Here is a 19336-nt window from a genome sequence, read left to right as displayed (position 1 = left end):
CTGGTTGTTTTACCTGGCAAAGGATGGCGGTCACGTCATCATCATCATTATCATCCGAAAAATCCGATGGTGACTGCACATCCAAAAGTGCTGCATTCCTGCTTCTGGGTGTGTTCAAATGCTTTTGGTCGAGCGATTTTATAATTTTAAACAATTCTCTACACCACGTACAGCAGATACGTACTATCAGCCATATAGAACTCCAAAAATTAGATTTGGAAAATAACTTGATATTTATCACTCCATCACAATTAGAAACACAATTAAAAATTTCATAATTATGTTCTTGCACTTAAATGAGTTCAACAACATATACAATTCATTAAATTATTGAAAGGAAATATTTCTCCCTCAGCTTGTAATTTCAGAATTTAAGTAACGTAGAGTTAGTGAATTCAAAGGTTTCAACTTCCTTCACGTTAAATGCAATTTTCAATATAGCAGGCAAAAACGGCATTGACCACAAGACAAGACACAAGATGTCCATCTGACTGGGCCAAGAAAACCTTCGACCTGTGGTCAAGAGCAACAAGTTTGCAGTGAGATGGGATGAAAATGGAAGTTTGAGGAAAAGTTTCGAGCGTTGCGGTTTTATTTGCTGTCATTGCGGGACACTTCGTTTTTGGGGTCAGTGAAATAAAACATTTAATTACTCGCACGAGACATCGGCACAGTTAAGGACAGCAATTAGTTGATCAATTTGTTGGCAGCGACGCCTTAAAGAAAACCACTTTGTCTTTAAGTAATTGACTGCGGAAACGGATGGTCATGGAAGTCGATTATGAAATCGTCAGCAAATTAACCACTCCAGTGAACTGAGCTGGAAAACCACATGGAACTTACTGCTCGGTTATTGTATGATTTTGGTTATTGTTTCTAATTTACAATAGTTAATTTCTAGCCAGCAGCCCTTAGAAATATGAAACAACCTTTAACTTTTCTTTAAAAATAACTGTTTTGAAAATCGTCAGGATGCGTAAATGGATCTTAAGAGCTTACGTGTTGAATTGATGGTCACAATTAATTCGTTGGCTTGGTGGCTACAGGCGTCGGTCAGTGGAGTTTCTGATTATCTTGCTTTTATTTGCCTGCCATTTGCAAAAACCATTTTCGCAATTCAATTTATTCAACCGATGCGCGACTTTTCAATCCCCCAAATCAAACACACTCCGATGGCCATAAATTCAGCCGCTGCAGAGACCGCGTAATTTCTGCGCTTTATTTATGCATCAATGGCGTGATTTATTTGCAAACACTCTGGCCCAGACCACAAACATCACTTCAAGTGTTCATTGTTGTCTACACTTGTCTTGTTTGCCTATCCGTACGAGTGTATATATGATTTCTGCTCTCTGCGGCTGGATAAAAAAATAACTATAATTCATTGCAAATAAAGCAAGAAAAACACAATTATTTATCATGGAGCAGTCAGACATCCGAACGATGGCCACAGGCTCACAGCCTACCATCTTCCTCCCGCACCATCCACACCACCCACTCCTTCCGGTTTTCCACGGACACGGACAAAGAATTCAACAAAACAAATGTCAGTCAGCCGCCCACAGACAAAAAAAAAATTCAGGGGAAGACTGTCTGTGCCGCGCCTACAAAAGCGGCTCAAAGTTTTGGGCGACAACAAAAACACAAATCTTTTCGAATTTTTTCCCCCAATTTTTGTGTGCACTGAAGAAAATATTTAAATGTAAACTAAAATATTTCGTCTTAAATCATTTTTAAACATGGTAGTCATTTTCTTTAGACATGAGACCCGTAGACAATTTTATGATTTGGTTATTGAATTAACGAGTCATAAATTATTTATATTTTTAAGTGTAAAGGGCTCAGGCATTTCGGGTGCGTTGACTGACAGCGTGGGTCCAAAAGCTCACGGAATCGGATGAGGAAGTGGAAGCGGGTCCGGAGTCCGGAGCCCGGAGTCCTGAGGCCGTAGTCCCTGTCCGGAGTGTGAGTCCGGGCGACATATTTTGTGCTAAATCTTCTTGTTCACACTAACGCGCCGCTGACAGTTTTTCTTTCTTCATTTTGGTGTTTCAGTTTTGTGATTTTTTTCCAGCTGCGCCTCTTTTGTGTGGGGTTGTTGTTGGTTTTCACAGATTTTCAAGTGTGACAGTCAGTCAGTCAGTCTGCCTGAGCAGTGTGAAATATCTCGCTAAATGACCAAAACAAACACCCACATCAAGGCAATAGTTATATCATGGCCAGGCTAACGCCATACCCCTGATTTTGGCACAATTTTGTTGCTGGTACTGACGGAAATGTTTTTACCTGGGCACGGTTCAAATTACTGGCTAAGAATTAGGGATAGATAAGCCATCCTCGTATTCTTAAAATAAGTATCTTTCGCTTTTTATTAGAAATTCCAACTAACTTTATCTTGTAAATGCATACAGTTAAAAAAAAAGTATTGTACTAACCTATACATGCATAATAATTATATATGCATTCATACTTTTCATAGCATGAAGTTAGCCTACAGATTAGCAACCATTAAATGCCAATTAGCATTATTAAATACGGTTGTTTAAGAAAAAAAATTAAAGTTTATCTACCACTTATCTTTCATCATTTATCAATTTACAATAATTTTGTTTTTAAAGTAATGAATACATCTTAAATAATCTACGGTACTTAAAACAGTCATAAATTTCCTAGGTACAGTATCTGTGCGATGTGGCAACTCTGATGATCGCTTAGACGGGTTTTGGTCTTGGCTTAAAAACTGGTTTTTTATCTCAATGGATGCTGAGGCTCCACAATAGCCAACTCTTGTTGTTGCCGCTGTTAATTTGACAGTTTTTCAAGCGCCGAGCTGACATTGACCCACTTTCAGTCTGTCGACTGCGGCTCATCGTCTTGGCCACTTTGCTGCCTCATTTGAGTGTGCGAGTGTATTCGTTCGTCGGTTGTTGAGTGCTAATTGCGGTCAGTAACATTTCGCGGCCATTCACACAACACTCAAACTCAAACAATGGCAAACGCAACTGCTCAATACATCTCGCGGAAACTGCATTTGCATTTCGTTAGCGGGAACTTCACCCCGAAATCCCAATCGTAATTCCAATATCCCAATGCCCACAGTCCAAAATTTGCATATTCGATTTCGGATTTTGGTCATCACGGTTCTGTGCGGTTGGCGGCGTGTGGGGAGCTGCATATGATTTCCGCTTTTTTTGTTTTGTACCCACACATTGCTTTTAATCATTGGCTGGCATCTAATGAGCTTAGTTTGGGATAGAAAAACACCAAATTTGCATATGCTGGCATTATACAAATCATATTCCCCGCGCTTAATTAGAAAATGAAAACATTTGGCTTGGAAAACTGGAAATAGTTGGACTTTCCGATAAGCTGTCAGGCATCCACGTATGCCAGCTGTTTGTAAGGTTAAGTTTGAGAGCAATTATTACCTTACTAATTTAAAGGCACTTTAACACTTGAGTATAATTTCTCTTGTTGCACATGCAAGGCTGCAAGTACAGCCAGAGATACTTTCAGCATGTATGCAACCATCTAAGCCACACAGTATGAATGCAACTGAAAACTAGACCGTACGTATATCTTAATCTATTCGGATGGGTACTCACATGGAACCCTTGGGCACTGTCATGTTCAGGCCGTCGAGGACAACGTTGGGGTTCTTGCTGCTGCCATACATTTTGTGGGCCCGCCGCACACAAACCGCCTGCTGGCGGCGCGTCGCCAGCGTCGAGGGCTGTGAGATGAAGAGACGCCGACGTGCCGCCAAGTCCAGATCACTGTTGGCCGTCGTCGCCGTCGCAGCTGGCGCCGTTGGCGGTACTCCGTCGGCAGCGGCGTCCATTTCGCGGCAGTTCTGCAAATAGCCCATAAATCGATATTAGTGTTGGTCCTTGCTTGGATATAGACAGAAGTTGAAATAAGTAAAACTAAAATTGGCACAGCTCTTCGCCACTGCAGTTGCCATTGCTCCCGTTGCTACTGCTTCTGCTGCTGCTACTACTGGTGATGCTGTTGTGCATTGACAAGGAAAGTGAATATCGATAGTGATAGCCCGACATGACCCACGCAACAACATCTGCACACGCTGCAAATGGCCGAGGATCTACATTTTGAAAAGCCTTTTGGATCTGGCAGCGAGTTAACACCATTGAATATAAATAAACTATTTTATAATAGTTTAAATGACAAAAACTTGCATTCATTATTTTTGAATATCCGAATTCGTACCCCTTTTCCATCTTTGGACATCTTTAAAAAGGACATTTAGAGTCCTACTTTATCCAATCTCTTCATTTAGATGCAGCCATTGCTTTTGCCCATTCCTGTCACTATAACCCAGCCAAGTTGCAACATTTGTCGCTGCTGCTGCTGCCTTTGTTGTTGCTGGCTATTTTAGCTGGTGTCGCTGCTGCAGTTGTTTCACAGTTGATTAAACCAATTTTTGTATATCGTCAAGCCAGAACGGAGCATAGTGGAAGGTTTAGCCTCGTGATGGATATTGCTGTCATGTAGATGCGACCCCGGATCCTTGCACCATTTTTCGTGCGGATGGTGCTGCGGATGGCGTTTGGCCACTGCCCATTTTTGGGTCGAACGAAATCAAATTTTGAAAATGGCTCCCCTCGTCGCCAGAGAGCCCGATGTCCGGATAACCAGTGTCCTGCGTCCAGGATCTACTATTTGCCATCCAAACCCAACTGCCAGCGATTCGCTTGTGTAGTGGCATTTGCCAGTTAACGACAATTTGGCCAAGTGCTTTGGTAGTTGCTTTTTATTTTCATTTTCATTCGAAATTGACATTTTGCTAATCGAAAATGCAGCAAACAATTTGCCAGCTTGGGCAAAACTTTTGCAATTATTTTGCACAGCTCAACGGAAAAAACAATGGGGCCGGGTCTGGGGTTTTCCAAGGGAAAAAAAAATGCTAAAGAAACCGAAACGAAATCCAAAGCCCGATGCCATTTATTGATTTACTTCTCACTAACAATAGGCAGGGCAAGGGCAAATAAATAAAAATAAAAATAAGCATAACAACAACCAACCAAGTAACGGAAACAACAACTGACGGGATGTGGTTGAGTTGGCCTGGCTTTCGGTTCTACTCTGTTGTATTTCAGTTCGTTTCGTTTCGTTTCGGTTTGGTTTGGTTGGTTTGGTTTAGTTTTGGCTTTTTTGGCCAGCTCTGACTGCAAGAAATAAACTTTCTTGATAAATGACTTCAATGTAATTAATTTCTGCTCAGCTCTCGCTTGCAGCCAAAAAATGGAAGGCAGGGCCAGACAATTCCCTGGTACGGCAGGATCTGGTATCCTGGCATCCTGGTGTTTTGCGGCAACCGACTCATGAGCTATATGCTGTCACTGCTAATGTTAGTGGGTTTGCCCTCCGGCATTTCAATTAAGAAATATTGTTTAAACATATAAGTAGCCAGATGTATTGCAGCAATCATCCTTTTGATACTTATACAGATGCTGATGCTACAGATACTGATGATGATGCAACTTTGGTGCTAAGCTGATTATAACTGCAAGTGGATTCACTCCGGGAGCCACAGCTGCGGAACTTATTGCTCATCCGCCCTGTGGTTCGGTCAACCGCTCACAGACTTCAATGTTAATTAACTTGTTTTTAATCCAATTAATATGCACAGCACAAGACCATTGACCAAAGGGACACTGAATGAATCTTGGGCTCTAATTAAAACTTTTGAACTATCCCAGAGAATTTCATTTCTAAGAACTGTACGGCAAGAAACACACATAACTACCTCTCTTACTCTCCTCACATATTATAAAAGTCTTGCGGCAAAATAGTAATTAATATCAAGGAATAGAAATTCAAGATGATGAAAAGCTATCGTGTCGTATTTTGTATACACACACAGGCAAAGTTCCTTAGATATGGCCAAAGATGGTTCTGAATAACACATTATATCATTTGTTAACATTTAGTCTGAAAAAATACTGGAAAATCGTGCTCTTAATATTATTACGGTAAGTTAAGCACGATTTCTTATGAAAATTTATAGATTTTTTGAGGTCAACGTTGGACCTCAAATGTTAGCCTGCGCTGCTAATGCGGAGATTGCCTGGAAGTTACAAACAAACAATAAAACTTTGCTGCAGTCATTTTTCAAGGCACGAAGAGGAAGGTGTTAGTGGCAAAGTCCCAAACCCGTTACGAGTATCCTTTAATGTAATAAAGCCTGCAGAATCCGATTGCGGAATGCGGAGGCGAAAGGGAAACTGTTTTGCGGCCGGGCGAATCTTTAAACTTGGCCTTGCCCAGAGTGTATCTCACGGATAGTAGGTACGTGTGCCTGCACAGATTTGTATCCGCATTCTGGAAATCTTTATGGGCTTTTTGTAAGAGTTGGCAGGCAGTCGGAAATAAATAAAATCACACATATGTAGCACCGGATAAACCGACGGATGGCAGGGGGAACAGGTGCGCACATGCATGAAAGGTAAAATATGTTTATATAAATAAAGGACCGAAGTATCGGTGGCGTTTCGTGGTGTGAGGTAAAGATCCCAAACAAAGTTTGAAGTTCAGCAACATAAAGAAGTGCAAATTGTTGCGTGCTGCGATTGTATCTATCGAATGTGAGCACACGAAAGCTATTTCCTGCCAACAAATATAAACGCCGCAATAAAAAGGAACAACGGCCACGACGACTTCAATGGCAATAGCTACGTCCATAAAGCAGGCGCGACAATGAGCCGAGAGGGATGCCAAAAACTTTTTTGCCAAAACAAACAACGGCAGCAACAACAACACGGGGAACAGGGAAAAAGTTGTAAACTGAAATGATTATCTGGTGCCTGACACTTGTCTAGCCATAGATACACGTATCTCTCTATACGGGGATTTGTTTTTAGGCAGATAAATAACCGAAATGTTTAACCCCCACGGAATGCGAGTCACATCTTTTCCGAGCATTCGCTTTAGTGCGTTTTTATTTGTGCGCACAATGTGCCGAGTGTATTTACGGCTCAATTTTTGCCGCATTTATTGGGTGTGTTTAGAGTTAACTAAGCATTCGGTTACAGATACGATCTAGGCTTGGTATGAAGTAATCCAAATAGTTGCGGTCTCATAGCCAGAAGTCGTTGTAACCTTCTAAATCTTCGAGCCTCTAAATATACGCGTGTTATATTGGTTAATTGTTTATTATATTCAATATCTATCCATTTTTGGAGTTGAAAATTATGCACACTCGAGTACGGGCCTAAGCTTTCAGCACATTAACTGTTTTCGAGGCTTTGCCACGAGTTTGAGGCCATCCGGAAATGGGTCAATGACAGGCCCCAGATCGCCGCACTGTCATTTGCATACACATATATATACATATAAGCAAAGCGATGGGACAACTCTTTGCAGACTGATAAATATTTATGTTTATTTTTAGTTTTGCACATGCGGGGGAAAAAAAAGCGAATTTCCACAAAATTTTCCGCTCAATAAATTTGCACAACAAAAATTTCGCCGGACAGCGCCGAAAAATGCGCTCATGTGTTAGTAATGGCCACACATTTCGTGTGAGGAGTAAAAGGTTTTCCCAAATAGTTAGCAAATAATTCGGAGCAACCCGTTATACATTCGGTGAGCTGCAAATGTGCAAATAATTTGGCACAAGTCAAAGGCGGATTCCTCTTCAGGGCAGCTCGGCTTTAGGCCTTAAACCGTTTAGCATAATTTCCCTTGGCCACATTGTGTATACGCCTCGTGTACTCGGCCACAGAGGAGGATAATTGCATTGGGAAACCGGCTTAAATGGCTAATAACAAATTGTTTGCATTTAAATTCCATTTTCACATAATTTTCAAGCTCCTAAAAATTGAAAGGCTGCCGCACAACTTAATCAACCAACTTTAAATCACTCGAGACAAACTGGCACACATATGCTGGAATATTTGTTCGCCAGCTTAAATTTTGCATCCTGCCCGCTCGGCTTGGCAAAATATAATTCAGAAATCCAACAAACAATTTCCTGGGTGTAACCGCAAAATGTTCGAGCTTGTTGAAATGGCCAGAAATGTTCATAGATCGTTTGCAATGCTCGTTGGTTTGGTTTTGCCAATGTTGTTACTATACTTTGCCTATGATTATGTATGTGCATGTGGGGGCCTTCTGCCCTCAGCTAAGCGCTTTTGTATTTAATGAAGCCTATTTTTCTTACCGAACATGAGCCGCAATTATTACGAGTCATTAGTTGCCTGTTTTCCTGTTAGAAGTTCCTTCTCTAACGCATAACGAGAGTTTTTTGCCTGCTCTCATCGTAGACAGAAGATCCAAACTTGTGAGTGGCCAAGAATATTTGGCCAAATTAAAATAAAAGTTATTGATTTAGAGAAAATGCAAAAAAAAGAGATTATTATTTAAAAATTTGAAAAGTTAAGTATAATTTCTTCACTTAAATGAGCTACATTAATTTATAACTTACACTTAAAAAAAATTACAATATTTTCAGAAGCTTAATAAATGAATTATTTAATCAAATCATCAAATTAATCAATTTGATGGCGGCTATTTTAAGGCGATTGTGCAGTTGTTTAGGCCTGTCCCATGGCGAATAGCATACATTTGTGAGTTTCCAGCTGTTGCATAAGACATGTGCATACACTGAGGCAAACTGGTGCCCACTCAACCCACATCTGGCCCAATTAAGCTGTCACAATGTCGGTGGAAAGCCGTAACCCACCCAGTTATGAACAATTTCCCAGTCTCGTATTTTTGCGACCATGCGATGCATGGGTATTCGCAATTTCCTACTGGCCTGAGTCAGCGCATTTTGCCAGCGATGTTAATTGAAATTTGTGAATTCAAAATTCTAGTTTACAGCTGGCCTGGTCGAAATAGCCATGTTCGATGCAATGAAATAACGCCGAAATACAAGGCAGACGGCCACGAAATCAGCTTTGACAAATAACTGATCAGGGAAGCGAATCGCTGCAGCGGCAGAATGGTTTGCTGATTGCAATTAAAACATGTTCCAATCGGAATGGGAGATAAAATTTGAGGAGCCAAGATATTTCGATATTTCTTTTGTCTGAATTGAATCGCGTAATAATTACAAGCTGAACCAGTGATCCGATTTCAATGCAATCAGCATCTCAACCTCAACAGCTTCATATGTATTTCCATTAACAAGTCTACAAATAGTTCTAAGCTGATTGCTCTCTAATTACAGTGCAAATTGAGAGGGAAATTAATAGCTATTGTGGAGTATTTTCAGCCAATCAGGTTGAACTAATATTAAATAATTGTTGTTTCTCCTAATTGGCGGCCACCTTTTACGTGAACTTTCAAAATATGCATTGCCTGATCTGTGCACTTTGAACCAAGGGAAATTAGCAATTGCCCGACAATTACCTGCAGTGTGCAATAGCTTATACAACAAGCTTATAGAAACACCACGCCTTTGACCTCCGAATCATCTAGAACCTAGATGCATCTCGAGGCATGTGCATCAGCAAGTGGCAAACAATGAAATCATCATCGGGGATTTGAAAAGGGGGCTGGACCAACTGAGACCCAATAGATCAACAGTCGCGTCTAGCTGTTCACTTAGCCACAGTTTGGTGTGAAAAAACCGGATTCCGACTTGTTAACCAACTCGCCTATGACAGATCTGTCATAAAATGGGGGTCAGCTAAGGTCGCACTTTGGTCGGCTATCGTCTTATAGCCATTGCCGTTTCGCAAGTACCAATAACCGGCAGCTCGTGCGGTTGAGTTTCCGTATCTTTGACTTACGACCGAGCACTTGAAGCCTGCACTTGGCAATGAATATGGCCCGTTGTTTACCCAAAACGTAGGCACGATTGGTCAATATACAGACAGACATACATTAAAAATTTACTGATGGATGATTTAAATTTTTGAAATAAATTTAATAAGCCACAGTCTCTTTTGCACACTTTTCAACTAATACATTTATTCTTTTATTTTAGACAAAGAAAGTGGAATTGCTTTCGAAGTTCTTTTTAATTCCAGTGCAATGACGTCAGACTCCGTCGCATGCGGTGCCGGCTAATACGAAATGCAAATGATTGCAAAGTGTATGCAATTTGGACACTACCCATTAAATTAAATATAAACACTTTGATATATCCATGGAAATCTAGAAGCTTCAAGCATGCGAATGTGATTTCTATTTATGAGCACACAAGTTGTGTGTCTGGGTTCATAAATTTTCCAGCTTCCAATTGAATCGCATGTGCGCAATGTCCGGGAAATTGGCTAAGGTCAGTTACGGCCGTTGTACAAGACAATGTCCAATGTCCAATGTCGCAGGGGCAAAGGATTGCATCGTGATTCTTAGTTCCCAGTCGGTGATTTTCACACATTCCCAGTAGTTTTTGCCACACCCGCACCATTGAACCCTCAAACACGTTGAAATATTTATGTCTTTGCATATTTCACCGACACATTTGCACTTGACAATAACAACAGGGAGGAACAAGCGAAGCAGTCGCTAGGTCGTCGGAGCATGACAAGGATTAGCGTGGAGGGGATGACGCCCAGGACTACAAGGACTACGAGGACAGGGATGTGACGACGACGACGACGACGACGGCGACGATGATGATGATTGTGATGATGATATTGTACTGCTGTTGCTGGTGACAATCAGTGAAAAAGAGAGAAAGATGCAGAGCAGCCTAGTTGCACAGAGAACAAAGGCCACAAATAATATATAACTCATCAATAAAATGACTAAAATAAAATGACAAAAATGCCCAATGAACTGAATGCATAATTTAAAGCCATACAAAGTTTGTTAAGCTCTATAATCAAAAAGAACGAAGGAAAGGTTGTATATCTTCTAAATATAATGGTGATTTCTTAACTGATTATTTAATTTAATGCTTTCAATGCATTTGCAGTTAAATTCTCCCAACTTTTCCCCTTTAATCTCAGTGCTCAGAAGCAGTTTCAGAAGCAAGCCCCCTAGAAACTGGCGCCGCCGTCAGCAGCATCAAGACATAAAGTGCATTGCGTCTGGGCGGTTATCGGGGGAATGGAAACTTGGTGGCTCAGGGGCTGGGTTTAGGTATCATCAGACAGCAAATAACATGCCAGATGCAACTGCAGATGCAGTTGCACACAAAGTGTTGCTGTTATTTGTGCGACAAACGCAACACACAGCCGTAGGGTAAAATGCGGAGGGGTCTAGAACAAATCTGTGCAACCCCGACAATCACTTTTCAGCCCAGCCGTTCACATAAGCAAACAAACAATGCGGTAAGCGCGGCTCACATTCAACATTTGGCAAATCGATCAAGTATACGCCATGTGGTAAGCTGGCAAAACTTGAAGTCAAAATCCTTGCAAACGCACTCGCCCCCAAAAGCCAAAAAAATACGAAGGGATTCAAGGCCCTCCAACTGTTTAGCATTTATTTGCATACAAGAAGAAGATTGCGCGCCCGCTTGTTTGCTCTTTTCTGGCTGAGTGTGTAAATATTTAAAGGCTTTTATTGCTTTTCTCCTGGCGGGGCCAAAATTTTTCATTCATATTCGTGAATGGCAATAGCAGACACAGGGCAAATTATACCTTCTTCAAAGCTTTAAAGACCTTTTAAGGCACTTCGGCCCCAGGGGAGGAGGGCAAGAAAGTTGTTCAATCGAAACGACAATTAATTGGCTAAAATAAATATTCACGACAAAAGGTCTCCGGGGTCTCCTGAAACAGTAAAATACGAATATAAATAAAGGGCAGCAAAACGAGCTTCAAATGCACATGAAATGCACGAGTCAAAAGCCATTTTGTTTTACCATAAAAATGAAAATACAAATTTATTTGAGTGCATTTTTATGCACATCGCTTCGTCTCCATATTCATACATACAGATGTAAGCGAAATAATAGGAAAATGTTTATTTAAGGCAAGGTCACTTAAAAACGTTTCATTACTTTTATTATTAAGACCACAAAATGTAATTGATTTCATTCTGCAAGAAAGTAAAAACCCTTCTGACTTAAAAAATACAACTTTTTGTAGTGCTTTTATTTTTTTGAACACAGCTGTATTTTCTGGATATAGGTATAAATAAATATCGGTGACAAATGCTTTGTATTTCTTTTTTATTCAAGTGTTTGCAATGACTATCGCCAGGAATTGTTTGGCTATGATTTAACTAACCGAAAAACGAGGGTCATTCGTATGGGACTTTAATATTTCTGCAGTAATTACTTTGCCTGGCATTCAGTATTCAATTTGTATTCTTTTATAGAGTTCGCATTGTAATAATTAACAGACGACCTCACGCGAGCTGCAGACTTTTGTTTTGGTTTACGGTTTGATGTGTGAATTGTGCTAACATTTTCCAAACAATTATGCACAGATTTCCACGCTCATTTTCAAGGTTCAACTGTATTTTCAACTAAATTTAGTCAACACCACAACGGCCAACAAAGCAACAACAGTGGCAATAACAATTAAAAATGCGCCGGCATTGCATTTTATTCGGTTTAACAGTTGAGCGCTTTCAGTCAAAAACAAACACTTCCAAAAAAAATGGAAAATAGATGGTAAACTAGAGCGCTGTGATCCAATTTCAAGCCACGGCTTTCAGCTCCCAGCTGAGCTTAGTTGCTTAGTCAACTTTGCTGGGTGAGTAATCGCAAACTGAATTCTGCTTTACTTGCTTCACTTCTGTGTTTTTGGCTTTTTTCTTTGCTTGAGCAAGACCGCCAACCGAAAAGGCCAGACTGTAAGCGGCTTTTAGCGGGGAGAAGCGTTCAAGTGTCACTTGAAAGAGTCATTAACCCGGAATAATCTGTCGAGAGTGACTTAAGGAGTCGCCTCTGGACACGATGATGGACGGACGGGCGGATGGTACAGTTTTCAATTAAGACGATGACAAAAGGAAATTTAATTAAGTGCTGCGATTTGCGAATTGCAATGCCATCCATAAAGAGTTCTCTCAATGTCAGCGATCTGTAAACCCTTGAAAATCATGTCATCGCATTTTCCGTCCGTTCCATTCATAAAACAACACCGAATTCCGCTCGCCAAATGAAATCACAGCCCATCGCTTGGCACTTCGTATTCGGTGTGCCCCTAGGAGACCGATTCCCAGCGTCGAAAAAAAAAGGAGGAGGAGTATCTGAAAAAACCAGCTTTGAAATGAAATGCAAATGGGGAGCCCTAAAAAAGCGTTGCAATGTCGGAATGAAAAGCGGCTACATATGCCTGTTTATATGCAAATATCACATATCGTACATATGTGCGTAAACATTTGGCAATTACTCGGCACCGGTGCGGTGTCTTTGTTTCTTTTATTTTTTATTTTTTTTACTGCCTGGAGGCCGCTGTTTGTTCTATTTGCTGACATACAAATAAGTGTGCAAAAAGACATACATACATATATAGCCGAATGGCGGCGACCTTTCGTCTCGTTTTGCTTCTAGGGAATTTCAATTTAAATTCTGATTAAATTTCAGTGCGCTTCAATGCAAAAAGTCGTCTATATATTTTTTGCATCTGTATACATTTTATTGATTGTTGGTCTGAGCAGCCTCGCAGATTATGTCTCATTTTTCCCACTGACACTGGCACACTAAGCTGGCATTTGTTATGCAAATTTATTTTCGATTACTTGTTACCAAAGATTTTCCTGAGATTATGCAAATGTGCCGAAAGGAGGGCACCACATCTATCTGGCCCATAGATCTACATTATTGCTGCCTTACAAGTGGCTTATTACAGTTAGTGTTTGTCGGCTGTCAGGAAGTGGGATAAACGTTGCAAATATGACGAGAAAGGAAACTTTGCATATTCTCATGAACATTTTTGGCGGCATAAAAATGATATGAGTTGGAAAATCTACTTTCGCATTTGGAGACTGTTTATGTTTATCGCCAAATTGAATCCATTGATTTCGCATCATAGTCAATTTTATTCCGGCCATTTGCCCAACGTGTTTCATAACTTTGTTAGGGGTATTTGCATAATTGATTTTACTTCCTTCTCAAACGCTATTTACAATAATTAAACTTGACTGAATTGTCAGTGTGGAAACTTGCAAATTGATTATATTGATATTTATTAATGGGCCAAGACAGCGATGAATTAGGGCAACAAATATTTTATAATGGTCCCATTACATGTCGTTTCAACTCAAATATAAACTTTTAAATGCTTGGTATTGTAGGTAAATGGGAAATTAAATTGACAATTATTGTATCAGTATTTTAAGGGCAATTATAACACCCTTTTGCAATTCATTTTATGAATCCAGAAATAAATATATCTTTTTTATACCACATTCTTTGGCTTCTCACGCGCTGCTCATTTATTATGATGTTTTTCACATATCTGACACTTTTTGCAAATAAAATCAAACAGATAAATTAAATTTGCCACAGACTTTTGGCTGTCGTTTTGATTTTTTTTTACTTTTTTTTCGTGTCCATAAAGTTCGACTTTGATTGCATTCGTGGAGCCATGTCTCACGCCGGAAAATCGTACAAAAAAGGAAAATATATTTATTTGTATTTGAGCGAATACTTTTATTGGCGGTTACCTTTGGCTCGCTGTGTGGTCGTTTAATTGAATAATTATATACACACATACCCACGTATATGCCTATAATTTTTTTGCTACTCGGCTTATATTGATTCGCATAGATTGTAAATCAATTGCCATTACATGTGCATCCGCTGGCTGGAATGCAAATGTAACAAATGGCCAAAACGACGATGCGCCTTGACAAACTCAATAAAGGCCCACTTCCCACAGTTAAGAGTTGTCAAAGCTCGACAAATGGAAAAGTGATATAAAAAAAAACATGCAATGTATAAATAAATAATTGTGCAGTGGCTTGGCGTTAATTGCACTTTAAAAAGTCCCAAACAAGTGCCGAAATGGTAAATGCAATTTATTGCCGTCGGCAATCGGCAGCTAACGAGTGCTTCAAATTGAACACGGATGCACTAATTAGAATTTTTGGTCAAAACAATTAGCAATTTAAGCAGAATTATTTCAATTTAGCGAAAAAATGACCCGAAAAGTTTTATTTAATTTCCGCTAATAGAATTGGCAGCTGATGAATGCGAAATTTATTACTCATGCTCCAACAAAGACGGTGGGCAGTCATTGTTGATTGAGTTGTTGTGGACTAAGTTCATTTTTAATAAAATGCGAAAAGCGAGTTTCGTGTCGTTCATTCTGACTTGCAAGATCTTAAGAACCTCTTGCGCGGATCTACATACTCCTCATCGGCTTTATGGATTTCCTGGCAAAAATTTTAAAAGTGTTAGTCACTTGATTTCCAGTTTTGCGCAACTCATGTGAAATAATTAATATGAGCACACGCCTTGACCAACATTAATTTAATAATTTTTCATTAGTTAAACCATCATCTAAAAATTAGTCAGAGCTTAATGGGTTCCTTTTTTGGGCGCTTCTCTTTAAATGTAATCGTTTAACTTAGTGGGTGCATCGTAACCTTTCTGCTTTTAGTTGTTTAAAACTAATTTTTTTTTGCTGAGCAGGTCAAAGTTACCTAACGAGTCGAGTTTTGCGGTTTTAATTGTACCAAGTAACGCGGTCACCTCGATTATTGTTGTTGTTCTTGCGGCAACGCTCATTGTTGCGGTTTGTGTGTAAATTTTGGAAAGGTTAAGTGCCTGGTTGCAGTCAGCAAATTAAATAATTACAAACGGCTGTTAAAGAGCCAGAGTTATGAGCCCTTCGCAGAAGGACAGCTGATATGCAGAAGTACTCTAAATTTACAACCAGACCTTTTCTTTAAAAACCTACATATATTGCCAATAAATATTTATTTAATTGTTTAGTCAAATAAAGTATTAGATAAAGTAACATCCAAATATCACTTAAAAACCAAAAAAAAAATCACTTAAAGTGTAGTTCTTAAACATGGTTTCTCTGTGCTTTAACCTTAAGTCATTTGCTACATCTTTACACCGCCTCGACAAAAGTCGTCCGAAACTGAAAAGTTCAAAAAACGCGAGACAAAAGTCGCGGCAACAAAGGCAGCAGCAAAAGCAGAAGCATTCATTTGGAGATTCAACTTCGCCTGAGTTTGCATTTTAAAGCCGTTGCTGTTGACCTTGGGCTGCATAAATCGAATTGGAGCAGGTCGTTGACGAAGCTGGTGTTTTTACTGAATGGTTTTTTCTTTTGGGAATGCGAAGCCCTGCATTATCTGGGCATCCTTGAGCTGGTTGAGTGGGAAATCCCCTCAGCATCCACAGCAGCCCTTGGCATTTTAATGTGAAGGAGGCCAATGGCCTGCGGTTACCTGTGCTCCTTGAAGTTCTTAAATGGACCGCAGCTGCTTTTATTCCGGCGAGAAACCACGAATTGCAGGAACTGTGGCAACAGTCTGTTATTGATTTTCCTCGTAATTTGTATTTTCCCCCTTTATTTTTGTTGTTTTGTTATTTTTTGCTGACTAACTTTTGGCTTTGCGGCTGGCAAAAGTCAACAGAAACGTAAAGAACACGTTTGCTTTTAGTTAACCTGTTTTGGCAATGCCCAAAGATTGCGATTGAGCAAAGATTGAGCGGACACAGATACAGATACACCGAAACGTACACAGATACTACTGCCGACTAGACGAAGCGTGGTTGTTGTTTTCAATTTTTGTTTTACTTGCACAATTAGCCAACTGAAAAATTACCACACTGAGATGGATTTGAAAGCTGCACTGCACAATAATCGCCGCTAAAATTGGCTCATTCACAACGCTTGCAAGAAACTACGATCTGCAAAGTGCTCTGGTTTATGTCAACGCGAAAAATCCGCGCGCAAAGCCACACTAAAAGTATCTTAACACTCAGCTCAGGTTCTCGGCTTTGTTTGCTCAAGCGTTTCCGCGTTTTGCTTCTCGACTCGCCGACGACGTGAATTCAACTGATCAACTCAACAAAACCGACTTCGTAGCGCTGACAGATCGCCCAATTCGAAAATAGCATCGGCCTTATCGACAGCGGCGTCGGCAGCGACGTCTCTTGTTTATAGCCGCGTTTATGAAGCCGTCTAAACGACGCGTCTAAAAGATCAAAAATAGTAAGTGGAGTGCTTGGACTTCTGTGGCCGAAACTCTACCCACTTGACTAGCACAGGTGGGAACAGATCTGGGTCACGGTGGAAGTCTTTGCTAAGCTAAGCTTACAGCAGATCATTTTGGGAATTGAGCTTTGATCGTTCAATGCACAATGCGTCGTGGTTCATGTCCTTGCTATATTATAAATAAAAATTATATATTTTAGCTTTCTCTTTTTGATATACAAAAAATCAACAATTCTTTTTTAAAAAAATATTTATTTTGTATTTAGTAAGTTTAATAACTTAAATAACAATTTCACTTGTGCAACTAGCCTGCTGAAAGGACTTGCCCATACGAAAACTTAATAAAAGATTATCATGTATGGTGCATTGTGCCGTAACAAAAACACACAAGGCCCGAGCGATAATAGCAGCAACAATGCCGTCGGCCAAATGCGACCTCCGACCTCAGAGTTGGCTTATGTTCGTTGGGCACGCAAATCGGTTATTAGCTATAATGCAAACGTATTTTAGACACACACATTTATATCGCTTATTTTCGATGGTGCATTATTGCGGTTGTCTGATTGAAACGCCAGATCCCACACGCGGCCTTTTTGTTCGGGCCTGGACTCAAAGATAAGCGGCCCTCGGGACCTAAATAACTGGAACAACAAAAAATAAACGGACAAACGGACGGCAAACAAACTGTCTATTAGTTATTGTTGTTTGATTTGCAAAGCGTTTGTCATTTGTTAAATAAATTGATGGCCATTGCGGACCACTCGGCAAATAGCAAGTAAATACGAAAAGGGACACAAGTGGCTGAAATAACCGGAAAAGCTAATATTGAGCTTATGATTTAAGGCAGGCCAGAAAATGGCACTGGAATCCACAGCCCAGCCACCATTGTTCACAGTTTCGATGAAACTTTAAACTGGGGGGACTGTCAGAAGGCCTCAAAAGCAGCGGCAGTTAAGCATGACAAAACGCCGGGGCATCTCGGGAGGACACCCCTCTATTATCCTTCCAAAATCATCAGCTGTCAGTGCAGTGAGTTGAGACTTCAGCCACCAAAAAACGAGTCTGCAGTGTCACTGAGCGAGAAAGGAGCCCGCCAGAGAGCACAAGAAACTGAAATGACATTGACATTTTGAATAATGACGCAACACTATTTAAGTGGGAACTGCACGTCTAAAAATTGAATGAAGCCGAAAAATTATAATTAAATGCTTACAAAAATTTTTGGTAATGTAGAAGATTCTTTTCGACAACCCAAAATTGATATTCTTTAATTTGTAAAAGTATTGCAGGACATATTACATTTAAGTTAAATAATCAGTTAATTTTTAGACGTGTATTGACAGCTTTCCCAGGGCACAGGCACCCAACGGAGTTTGGAATTGGACTTGCCCATGGGGAGACGCTCGCCGGACTGCTGGCAGAGATTAGCTGCAAGTTTTGAAGGATGTTCCGGTGCCGTCTTACGCCGAGGATCCATCTGGAATCCCGGCAGCTGCTCTTTCTCCGGCCAATCGCGAATTGGCTAAAGTTGTCTTGGGTTCGTGCCCAACGAGCGGGCATGGCTCCTAATGAACAGTGTCTAGTGCACATCGCTGGGGGAAAGAATGTCATTAGAGCCACCATCCCGGGAACACCTCTTAAATGGCCAAATGCCGTAGCTAAACCCCAGCGAAGACGATGCCAAGTGGCCATAATCACAGAGGTGCAATTTGCAGCGGGCAAAAGAAAGAATAAATTCGCGCACAAAGTGCCAAGTTAAAAGCACAAACAAAACAGCAATAAGGATACGAATAAGAATAAGCAGCAAAGGAGAAATAGTTGGAAAAACTAAAATTAAACTGGCTCCGCGACTGCAGGCAGCGGCACTGTTTAATATAATTTTCATTTTATACTTTTTGTAGCCCAACCAACATTTAGCTTTAAGTTGGCCGAGTGTTGAAAAAACAACTTGAGATTGTAATTAGTTTTTGTTGCTCCTGGGTTTAACTGGAGGGAAACTTTCAAATTGAACCAAAGACGGCGGCAAAGGGATGGAATATTTTGCGGTTCCAACTTTTACTCACTGGTCTTACCAAATTGCAAATATGTCTGCGAAAAATCTCATTAAGTATACGAAATGTGGTACGCGCCATGTCGCCGAGGGAGCGGGCATAAAAATGCAATAAGAAAAACCAAGAGCGAAACGAAAATGAGAGAAGGAAAGTAAATAAAAATTATGAATGTCGTTTGCCCAGATTTAAGAGAGAGAAAGGAAAGGAAAAGCGAAAAGTGAAAAGGAAAAACCATAG

The 19336-nt window shown here is 40.3% G+C and overlaps 1 protein-coding gene and 1 long non-coding RNA gene across 4 annotated transcripts in view; one reads left to right on the top strand and one right to left on the bottom strand.

Annotated features, from left to right (window-relative positions):
- osy (oskyddad) overlaps positions 1-16894 on the bottom strand; it is a 44234-nt gene extending 27340 nt beyond the window's left edge. For both annotated transcript variants that reach the window (NM_001300613.1, NM_001038982.2), the window contains exons 1-2: positions 16276-16894; positions 3606-3853 (exon numbers count right to left, since the gene is read on the bottom strand). In NM_001300613.1, the coding sequence (NP_001287542.1) occupies positions 3606-3841 (236 nt within the window). In that variant the 5' untranslated portion in view covers positions 3842-3853; positions 16276-16894. The remainder of the gene's footprint in view (positions 1-3605; positions 3854-16275) is intronic.
- lncRNA:CR42765 (long non-coding RNA:CR42765) lies at positions 9955-10750 on the top strand. Of its 2 annotated transcripts, none has more exons than NR_125269.1 (2): positions 9955-10249; positions 10458-10750. It is a non-coding gene; the product is annotated as a long non-coding RNA:CR42765 (long non-coding RNA). The 2 variants fall into 2 exon arrangements; NR_133459.1 differs by having other exon boundaries at positions 10195-10249.
- Positions 16895-19336: the final 2442 nt, after the last annotated feature.

This window comes from Drosophila melanogaster, chromosome 3R, assembly GCF_000001215.4.
Source record: "Drosophila melanogaster chromosome 3R".
In the NCBI taxonomy this organism is placed as follows: domain Eukaryota; kingdom Metazoa; phylum Arthropoda; class Insecta; order Diptera; family Drosophilidae; genus Drosophila; species Drosophila melanogaster.
This window is presented reverse-complemented; position numbering and strand designations above follow the sequence as displayed.